General features: G+C 38.2%; 1 protein-coding gene and 1 long non-coding RNA gene across 2 annotated transcripts; both read right to left on the bottom strand.

Moving 5' to 3' along the window:
- Window positions 1-5,507: 5,507 nt before the first annotated feature.
- Window positions 5,508-7,793, bottom strand: LOC131180794 (uncharacterized). The gene is made up of 2 exons (XR_009149473.1): window positions 7,522-7,793; window positions 5,508-5,973 (listed from the first exon to the last, which is right to left on the bottom strand). It is a non-coding gene; the product is annotated as an uncharacterized LOC131180794 (long non-coding RNA).
- On the bottom strand, window positions 6,254-7,524 carry LOC110636487 (uncharacterized). Its single transcript, XM_058148482.1, has one exon. It carries the CDS (start codon window positions 7,505-7,507, stop codon window positions 6,299-6,301), a length of 1,209 nt encoding a protein of 402 aa, XP_058004465.1. The 5' UTR covers window positions 7,508-7,524; the 3' UTR covers window positions 6,254-6,298.
- Window positions 7,794-11,111: the final 3,318 nt, after the last annotated feature.

Raw genomic sequence — 11,111 nt, 5'->3', positions numbered from 1 at the left:
GGGACTTCTTCTTCTTCTTTTTTTTTTTTTTTATATTTATGTCCCTTTTGTCCTCTCCCCCAAACTCATTGCTTTTGCTGGGTTGGAAAGGCAAATTTTTCTTTGATTTCAATTGCACACTTGCACTCTTTCTTGAGTTTTTCATCCTCTCTCCATTTTCCTTTTTGCACTTAATATACTTTTTACTTATGTATTTAGCTTCCTCAAAAGGGTAGGATAGGTGTTTAGGCTAGGAGCTAGGTAAATAATTATGGGTAAACAAGAAAAATCATATAGGTAAAAATATAGGCTCAAGTTAGGTGCAAGGGACATATTGTGACTAAGGGTGGCTAAGGCTTAATTAGACTATATCAAAGAATGCCTTAATCATTTCTTCATCAAGCATATGTTAGGATTTCGCCTTGATAGGTCCAAGAGATATGTTCTAGAGCTGGTGAGGCATTTTCAGGTTTGTTTATATTTCAAGAAATTTCTCCTAACTTCACAAGTTCGATGTGACAAATTAATAGTTATGAAGGGATTTAACTAGTCTAGTTCTACTGAAGAGATTAGTTTTTCATAGACAACATGTTAAAATCCCTTTTTGCCTATCCAGATACGTTCATTCCTCTACCCCGTGGAGTCTAATTATTAGCTTACTAGCAATTGGTTGTAGTTCTAAGTTTCACAATTCAAAGTTCAAAATTTTCAAAAAAATTTTCAATATTTTTCTAGAATTTTGATACACAAGAATAATATAGCTGAAATTAAGCAATGTAATGATATGCAAGACATGAAATGCACTAGTACCCCCCAATCTCGAATCAGACATTGTCCTCAATGTCAACATAATATGCAAAATTATAAAAAACCGTACAAAAATAATAAGAAAGCATATTATGTATTAAGCATGGAAAGGTTGGACAAAAAGCAAATAAAAGAGACCTATGATTGCAGTTTAGGACTAAGGTATGTAAGATTTTACAATAAAGAACCTATCCTGTAGTCCTAGCTCTAAAAGGTCTCTGATAGCGATGATGGCTCCTCTTCATCGAGCCTCTCCATTAGCATGTCCAGCTTATTGTGGGCTTCCTAGAGGCTGTCCTCGATTGCTCGCATCCTGGTGTCGATGGTGGTCTCCATACGCTGTAGGTATGCTAGGATCAAGTCTGTGGATGGTAGTGTGTATGGAGGCACTCGAGCAGGGGACTCATGAAAGAATGGCTCTTGGGCTTCCGCCTGTGGCTGCGAGGTCTCGCCGGGTCCTTCTTGTGCTTCATCTCTCCGAGGGATGGCATTCCCTTCGGCATCAAGTAGGTGACAGGTGTTGCCGACCTTCTTATATATCCCCATGGATATGCAGATGGTTTGATCAATTCTTAATGTTCCGCTGACGGAGCGTAGCCTGTGATGTCCTGGGACGAATTCGAAGTGGAGGGCGATGGTTGTGATGAGGCCACCAAGCACGATGTGCCCGGTAGGTTGGTGACAGAGGTGACGGAGGTGGTTGCACAAAAAGAAGCCAGTGCTGCAGCCCTGCTCAGTGACCATACACCATAGGAAAAAGAGCTCGTTGGCATTTACCACGCTAAGGCTGTCACCACGGCCCATGATGGTGTGGGCGGCTAACCGGTGCATGTAACGCAAGGCTGGACTGGTGATACACAAGGATTTTGACTTGCTGGAGTTATACGGCTCCATGTTCGGGGCTATGAAACTCCAGAAGTTAATGTTGTTGTAGAGCATGCGGTTTCGAGGGATCTCTTGGTGGCCAGTGCTGTCGAAGCCAAAGATGGCATTGAACTCATCTATATTCATTACCCGATCGACACCAAGGAGGCGAAATTCAATTCTGCCTCTATCTTCCTTGTCGGTAAGCCATAAAGTGGCCTTGAAACTGCCCAAAAACTCCAGTGTGGTGTCTCGGTATGCGGGGAATTAGAGTTGGGCAAACCTTGTCCACCCGATGCTGTCAAGGAGTCCGTTGATCTCGTCTTGCAGCCTGATTTGCTCTAGTAGTTCGAAATCCATGTATTTTGTGGAGCTAATTTTTCGGGTGTGAAGCCGGGTGCATATGGCCTTGTAGGCATCATCACGGAATCTCCAAGGAATGGAGATTTCGGGTTGTGGAGCGGCTCGTGGCTGGAGTTGCAGTGGGGCTAGTTGAGAGGGTTGTGGTTGAGGAGGGGTTGGTTGAGGAGAGGCTGCCCTTGTTCTTGGGCGTTAAGGTGTCGGCTGAGGGGGAGAAGGTGAGGATTCTCCTCCTTGCCTCAAAGAAGACCCCATTCTTCGTGCAGATCGTTTTGCAAGAGCCATTGATTAGTTTTGGGAAAGAGAAAACTAGGGTTTGGTGAAGGGAGAAGAGATTTGAGAGGTTTTTATAGGCTAGGGGAGGTGGAGAGGAAGGGTTTTGTCTTTATGAACGGTTTCAAGGTGAGAGGTGTATTTAAAGAGCCGTTATGACTCTTAGTTTTGCACGTTTCGCGCCCTAGAAGTCGCGTCTGCGACATGATACACGGGTCGTGTATCACTACACAGGTCCCAACATGTTGGGCCGTGTAATTTTCTGCCCGAAATTTCATCACTTCTGCTGAGTTACACGGGCCGTGTAATTCCGTTCTGGGACCCATGTAACTTACTGCCCAAAATTTTGTTACTCATGCTAAGATGCACGGGCCGTGTAAATTGGCTCAAGGACCCGTGTAACTTACTGTGCTCAAGTTACCTTGTTGACGATGTTACACGGATCGTGTAATTTACCCAATAGACCCGTGTAACTTCCTGTCTCCCTCAGAGTTAAAATTTGCAAGAGTTTACGGACTTCCAGAAAGTTACACGGGGCATGTGAATCCTATACACGACCCGTGTAATTTTTTGATTCTCCATTTTTTTTTTATGAAAAATTTTATCACCATAATGCATAAAATGGATGTAAAGGTTAGCAATAGAGCTATTTCCCCGGTTTTGTTCAATTTTCTCTTGTATGGTTTTGACTTGATAATCCCTCTCCTCTCTCGCTTCCAGCTCCTTGCTTTTCTAGAAGGTCCTACATTCTTCAAGTAGAATATTTCCATTCTGGAAGTCTTAGTTGTACACCATAAGAAATACTGCATTTAAGCACCACAGACTGAGAATAATGAAAATAATCTTAGTTGAAGCTTATCTGTGCCTCAAAAATTTCAAACTATTAGAACCACTGCGCACGGTGGCCAGTCGCCGATCGCCAAAGACATCTGCCGGATCTGATCATATTATAATATTTCTCTCCTCTTCCTCATTCCATAGGTGGTCTCGGATCGTCGATCCAACGGTCGGATCGTCCTAGATCTGACGAAAAAGCTTGAAAAATCCAAAACTTCTCTCCTCCATATCTTACTCATCCGACCACCAAATGTTGCAAAATAGGTATCAAAAGAAAGCTCTCAGAACAAGCTTTCCAACGCCACCTGAATCGCTCCGATCGGACGTCGGATGAAGCCGGAATCGCGCCGGAAAGTCGCTGCCCACTGTGCGCGAGTTTCTCTCTCTTCTCCCTCCTTTGCCGCCGCTTCTGGTGGTTCTGGCCACCGCTGGAGGCCGCCTGGAGGGTCGCCGGAGCTGTGCCGTGCTGGTGGGCATCACCGGCCGTGGTGGTTCACCGGAAAAAGAAGGAAAGAGATAGGTAGAGGTGAGAGAAAGTGAGAGGAGGGAGGTGAAATGGGGGGACTGTGCTTTGAATTTCTGAGTTTTTTTTTTTTTTTTAATTTGGGTTGTTACATATAATGACAAAGATTTGTTGATTCCTTGTCAAATTTTCAATTTTAATAAAAACAAATTAATCTTTATATTATTTATTTCAAACCTAATACACTTGCATTTTAACAACTCATCTCCAACTTCTCTTAGTCTCAAAGGTACAAAATGATAATTTTACTTAAGTGAAAATTCTAAGAGATGCCAAGTCTTCCAAAAATCCAAAATATTGAGAGCATGCAAAATATCCAAAAAGTCAGACAACATACAAAAATTAGAATTAAATTATTGCTTCTTGGTGTACTACTCACACACTCGAAGGCCCCAATAGTGACAAAGGCCATGGTGCTTTTCTCCAATAAAGAATCAAACAGTTAGAAAGTTAATGCAATGTAGAAATTGGTAGTGCTTTCCCCTCAATAGAAGAAGGCTTTTAATGAGAACATAAAAAAAAAAAAAAGATCTTTCAACCACTCAAGATTATTATTTTTTGAAAACTTTTTAGACAGCCCAAATTTTCAAATCTTTTATCAATTTAATATGTATGTTTAAATCAATATATATATATAGTTTATTTTTTTAGGATATTCAAATTAAAATAGTCATTTAGTAAGCAATTTAGGACCTCATAATTAAAGATAATAACAAGAATTTCCACCTTGATCAGGCCCTTCAATGGTAGAATTCTAGTTAGGATTCCTTTTGGCAAGGCTCTTCAAGTCTAATCTCCTATAAATAGTAGAAACGCAAACTAGGGCAAAGTGTCGTTTCACGATGGGCTAAAGTAAGGATGAGCACTATTCAATTTGAATTGAGTAAACTAAATTGAATCACTTCAATTTGATAATTTGATTTGGTTTTTAAAGTAATTCGATTCGGTTCAATTTTAAATTTTAAAAATTTCAGTTATTTCAATTCGGTTAAATTTTGAAGAGAAAAAATCAATTAAACCAAATCGAATTGAATCAAATTGTTTTATTGATTTTTAAATTACTTTATTTTTATAGGGAATATATATATATATATATATATATATTGTTTAATTTCATTGATTAATGATTAATGAGTTAAAATCAATATCAAAATCATACTAAATAACTTAAAAATTAAGTCTAAATAAAAATTAATCAAAGGATTCAATTTTTCATATATTTCGATTCAATTTAATTTTTAAAATATGATAATTTGATTAATTTAATTTTGATAATTTAATTCAATTTGATTCGATTTAAACCAAATGCTCAGTCTTAGGCTGAAGATGGAGCCGTAGCTTTAACAAATTTGGAGATGCGGGAATTTACCAAGCCATGTTCCCTGAGACGCCTGAGTCAGGCTTTTCAGTGCTGCTTAAGTGGGCAGGATCAACGTCACATTCCAGGGACCTCAAATCTGTCTTGTTTGCCTTTCGGTTGCTTCCTTTTGCCTCTTCTTTGCCATTAGGTTGCACCACCTTTCTGAAGATACTCTCATGATGATGAAGTCTGGCAGTGTTATGTAAAACACCATCAACACTTCTGTAAATTGGAATATGGTAAGGTCTAGCGAATTGCAATCTATTTATACATAACATTGTTACTGCAGTTCACATGAAGGGAAGAAAAATTATGGTAGAAATTAGTTACACCAAGCTTGGACAGAAGACGAGACCAAATCATGAAGCTTCAGCAAAGATTGTTTTCTCAATACATAATTTGTATCACCACACATATTATCATTTTCTAAAGGTATTTAAGATGAACAGCAATGCCTCAAACGATAAAACAAATCAATAGAAATTGTCATCAGCAGAACCACTATTAAATCAATGATCTTGCCTCATCCATTGCAGAAGAATTTCAGTGGAAATAAAAAATTTAAATGGATCTGTTGCCTGTGAAGACTGTTCTATTGCTCAAATCCAAATCCTCATTCTACAATTATCATTCTTCCTTGTAAATATTTATCAATCCAGCATCCTGTTTCCGACACCCAGGTACAAATGAACCCAATAGATCCTTTGACCTATATATTTTGTTTTTTTAAGGAATCCTTTGACCTTAATAATAAAAAAAATAACAGGAAGTTTCCCACACTAATTAAAGGCCTTTCAAAGAAGAATTCCAGTGGCTGAGCAAGCACCTAGGGATGATTCCCTTGTTAAGGAATGATTGTGCATCTAGCAAAAGTGCAGGGCAACTGCTATCTCTTCTTGCCAACTTAACTCACGCATCTTACCATAATAAATAAGAGTTCTACATTGTCTCTGTCCTCTGTGTGTGTTCTCTGTGGAAAAAAAAAAAATATCAAACTGCCAAGAAATTCTTCATTTTTAGAGATTATCCCACTTCATTAACCCTCTTTACACATTTATAAAGCATTTCAGCAATTCAACAAAATAGATCATTTTGGTTTACAGGAAACAAGCAATCAAATGCAAGACTTAACTTCAAATTATTGCAAGCCAGAAAATGGAAGCCACCATCTTTTACTTACCAAAAAAAAAAAAAGAGAGGGATGGGGGGGGGGTGCCGGTTGGTTGTCCTTGGGTAAGAAGAAGAAGAAGTAGTAGTCTAATGAGAAGTAAAAGTTAGCTATCAAAGTTAATCATTCAAGGTTTACCAGAAATCCTAGATTTAGCATCAAAACCAATGCCAAGTTCTGTAACATTCATTTTTCCCTGATAGAGATCTAACAATTGAGGCAACTGTTCTTGATGCTTGATCACAAAACTTTCCAAGAAGGTCTTTTCAGAAGGCATCAACACCGCAGATAAATGGATGCCAGTCTTAATCAAACCCTTTAAAAGCAAAACTCTTACAACTGAACATCTAGGCATAATCCTCCTCTCCAAACTATAACAAAGAATGTTTGGAACTCTAGCAACAGCAGCAGCCTGCCAACCCATCTTGCACACAAGAAAATTCATTACGCCAGTGACCTTCTTCTCAGACAAAGACATACATCTGGGCTGCTTTTTGAACATCGACCAAATCCCATCTTCAGATAAACCGAACCTCCCATAAACCTCCATTTTGTGTTCCCATGTTTTGCTCGACATGGTATGAAAAACAATGACAGCAATGACAAATACAACTTTTGAAGGGTCAAATCCTAGATTCATAACCTTCTTGACCACTTCAGCAAACTTGCGCACTTTTTGGCACATGACCGACGGAGATTGGATGACCAAGTAAGAGATGGAAGATTGAGAGATTCCAAGCCCTCTTAAGAATGATAAATTGTTAGAAAATGTTTTCTGAAAAGAGCACAAACATCTGTTTTCCATGCGATTCACGGTCTTAACTACTTTCTCATCAGAAATAAGTATAGTTTTAAGGATTTCATAAATTGGGATCAGACACCGCTCTAAACTTCGACTCAACAACTCTGGATTCCTAGAAACAAATATAGGAAGGCCTGATCTTGAAACCCCTATGGAACGCAGAAACTCAAGCTTGGGCAAGAATGTCTTTTCTGGTTTCGCTAAAAGCAAACGGGGCCGATGCTTAACAATTTTGGAGATCTGGGAATCAGAGAATCCATGTTCCCTGAAAAACCTTAATACTGAGTCGGGTCTTTCAGGGGTTTCAAACCATACCCTCTTAGAGATAGATTGAGCAGATTTTAGGCTTAATCCACATGAATTTATGAGGTATGAGACAATAAATGAGTGCTCATTCAAATTAGAAGATATGGTAGACGAGAAGGATCTGATGGCGAATAATGAGTGAAAAGGAAGAATACATAGTTGGACATTTGAGACCAACAGAGAAACACTCTTATTCAAAGCTAATCTTGAACTGAAAAAACCAAACATTGCAGGCTACTTACCATGAAACAGCAGAGCGTTAGGGTTTATCCAGGTTCAATAAATCATGAAAGAGATGAGACATTCTTCTTCATGGGAATTGAGCAGTAAATCATCAAGCGACTAAAGGACCAAGGCGGCTGATTCAAATTCTGAAGCCTTCTGCTTGATAAATCGCTCTGGGTCTGGCAATCAACATCCCATACTAATATGGCCCTCAAGTCTCAACTTTAAATACATGTACAAATAAGATCAATTTTGCCCATACAGTTACCAAGTAAATAGGATAAAGCTAAATTTGTCCCTAAATTTTTTTAAATGTTGAAATAATGGTAATTTTTATAATTTAACTTTTTAATATTTTAATTTCGTTCCTTAACTTTAATTTATCATTAAAAAAATTTAAAATTTTAATTTTATTTTATAAAAATTTTTTTATATGCTATAACAAATTTTTTAGATTAAAAAATATTAAAATTACCTTTTTCTACTTTATTTCCTCTTACACTCAAAAAAATTAACCATTTCAACTATCATTTGAATCTATTATAAAAATAATAATGCAATCACGATGATATAATTTCTCAAAAAAGAAAAGAAGGATTTATTATTTATTTAGAAATATTGAAACTGTATGTCACGACCCAACCTATGGGCCGGACCGGCACTAGGACCTGGGCCAGCCTATAGCCCCCGAGGCCCGTAGTAAGCCTAACTGTTCCTTAACCCAACTCAAGAAAACAAACGGACAGAGTCCGGCCATAAAATGGACTTTCCAACGGGGAGTTTTCGACTCACCCGACCTGTAAACACAATAAATACTCAATTGGGGAGCTCAGCTCACCCTCCACATACTCATCAGCATAAAAAATAAATGGGAGCTCAGCTCCCTCATCCAATCCATCCAACATGCATAGAATATTAAGTTTACAGGTCCAAAAATAATAATTTAGTTTACAGACCCAAATCAAATAAACATTTCTAACACATGCGGAAATTCTAAGATTTAACAAGTTTATACAAACAGTAGTAATCGACCTGCGAGGGAGAAAGCAGGTTAACCTCAAAAATATCCTCCTGTGACCTGGAAAAATTTTTGAACAGGAGTGAGCGTTCGACTCAGAGAGTAAAATATCAATTTTAACCATAATCTCTATAACTATCTAAAACTAATGCACCATGTAGAGTGAAATGCAACATCAATAACATTTTCACATCATAACATCAAAAAGGTAATTTGGAGCACTCACGCACCCTGTAACATCAATCATAATATATGGGAGCTGATCCCCTATACAGCCCTCTTAAATCCAACCTGGTGCCAGCGAAGAACTCAAGCCGGACTTTCGCTTAATAAACCAAATCGGGGGTCCCAGCGAAGAACTCAAGCCGTGACTACCCCCCCGAAGGATCGGGTCCCAGCGAAGAACTCAAGCCGTGACTACCCGTCCTGTCCATAGTCCACACCACATCACACGCACGCCAACGCACGCACACTGCTCCAAATTACCACAACATACATGGTACTTTCACAGTTATCAATGCAACATAAAACGTGCCTAGAGTTTAACTACATAGATACATACATATAGGTGATGCATGGGCATGCTGGAACATATAATAATAGTGAAATTACAATTAAAATCAATATTTTACTCACAGACTTGACGGTGGTCACTGAGGCGGCTGGGCGGAGGAAGAAGGCTGTCCCGGCTCACCTGACAATTACATTACATTTATTTAATACAAATGACTCAATACAACTCAAGAAAAGACCAATTACGTCCTAAGTCGTGCCGAAAATCCGGCAGAGTCTCCCCTATACCTAGGACCTACCCAACCTGCAAAAGGGCTCAAAACACACTTCTATATTCACAATCCATATGTCCACAACTCAATCACATCACACAGCCCCTCCTGGGCCCATCAAATCAATCATTCATCACAATATGTAAAATTTCAATTTAGTCCCTATAATTGACCATTTTTGCAAAAACTGCCCAAATAAGCTCTAAAAATTCTAAAACTTTGCCCCGCGGTCCTTAGCAATATTACTAAGCTATTGCAAAAAGAATCATAATTTTCTAAGCCACCACGAATATTTTATGGATTTTTAATCCTATTTAAGCACTAGAAAATTACGAAAAAGCAAGGTTCGGGTTTACCTTTGCCAATTCCGACTTCGGGGACGCGCTCGAGACGTCTGAAAATGGGGGGATAGCCAAAACCTCGATTCAATTCGGAGACTTTTCCAGAACAGTGCATCGCCGAAATCCACGGCCAATCGTCGAATTTTTGCGAATTGAGGATACTTATACGAAGCCCATAACACGGGGGTTAGTACATAAATTTTTCAGAATTTTCTAAGCTCATTTAATGCTCGGAAAAGCACTGCGAAATTCCGTGGGACCCATCGAAAAACGGTGTCGAAAAATTTTGAAATTTATATCTCCGCGAAGCTCTCGACGTGTGGAGCACTCTGGTACTCTCGGTTTTCTCGTGGGATTCACGGTTTTCGAGAAATCTAGCCCAAAAGTCGAAATGGGCTAAAAACTTCCCGAGCAAAAATTGGACAAACCGCTCGATGGATTTCTGCGTTCTTGGTGTCTATGGAAAGCTTTCGCCGAGTAGATAATTTTAGATACAAGACCCGGTCCAATTGGTGGCCGGATCGGCCGAATTTTGGCCGGAGAAGTCGAAACGCCGAGGGAGGGAATTACGCGCGTTCCGTGCTTAGCGCGGCCACCGGGCCGGGAGGCGGGTGGCGCGGGTGGCAGGAGGTGGTGGCGGCAGGGGCAGGAGGAGAGAGAAAAGGGAGAAAGAAGGGGAGGAGGTCGGGACGCGCGGAAGAAAAGGGAAGAAGAAAAAGGGAGCCGGTCCGATTCGACCGGTCCGATTCGGTCCGGTTCGATTCGGCCGGTCCGATTCAGGATACAAAATTTTGAATTTTTACTCTGCCCCGGGACCGAAAACGAGGTCCAAAAATTCTGAAAAAATTCCAGAAAACTCAGAAAAATACGTAGACTCCGAATATATTTTTAGTTTTGCCACGTGGTCTTTAAATTAATTTTTAAAAATCATCAAAGTTTATATTTTCGGAAAATCGAACCCGATTTTTAAAATCCAAAAAATCTCAAAAAAAATTCCTAAAATTTAAATAAAATTAAAATACCAAAAATGCTCATAAAATAATAAAATTTAAAATTTTTTGGGGTGTTACACTGTATTTATAATCATCACACCGTAATTTATAGATATTTTTTAATATAAAAATATATTATTTCATGTTAAAGAAATTTTTTTTATAAAATAAAATAAAAATTTAAGAATTTTTTAATTAATAAATTAAAGTAAAAGGATAGAAATAAAATATGAAGTAAAATTTAGGGATATATCATAAAAATTACCCTGAAATAAATTTATTTTAAAATTTTAATTTTGTTATTTATATCTAAATTTTAAAAAATAAAATTTTATTTTCTCGTTATTTTAATAATAAAATATTAAATTTTCATATATTTTAAATAAAAAATTATTTATATATTTAATTACAATAAAATTTTAAAAAATGAAGAAGAATAACACAAATTCCACAATACAAATCTATATTCTA

Source organism: Hevea brasiliensis, chromosome 6 (genome assembly GCF_030052815.1).
Source record: "Hevea brasiliensis isolate MT/VB/25A 57/8 chromosome 6, ASM3005281v1, whole genome shotgun sequence".
NCBI classification, from domain to species: domain Eukaryota; kingdom Viridiplantae; phylum Streptophyta; class Magnoliopsida; order Malpighiales; family Euphorbiaceae; genus Hevea; species Hevea brasiliensis.
The sequence above is the reverse complement of the archived record's forward strand: the minus strand, read 5'-3'. Positions and strand labels throughout refer to the sequence as shown.

Excerpts from the sequence above, each read along its gene's own strand:
- LOC110636487 (XM_058148482.1), bottom strand. The coding sequence starts at position 7,507 with ATGTTTGGTTTTTTCAGTTCAAGATTAGCTTTGAATAAGAGTGTTTCT.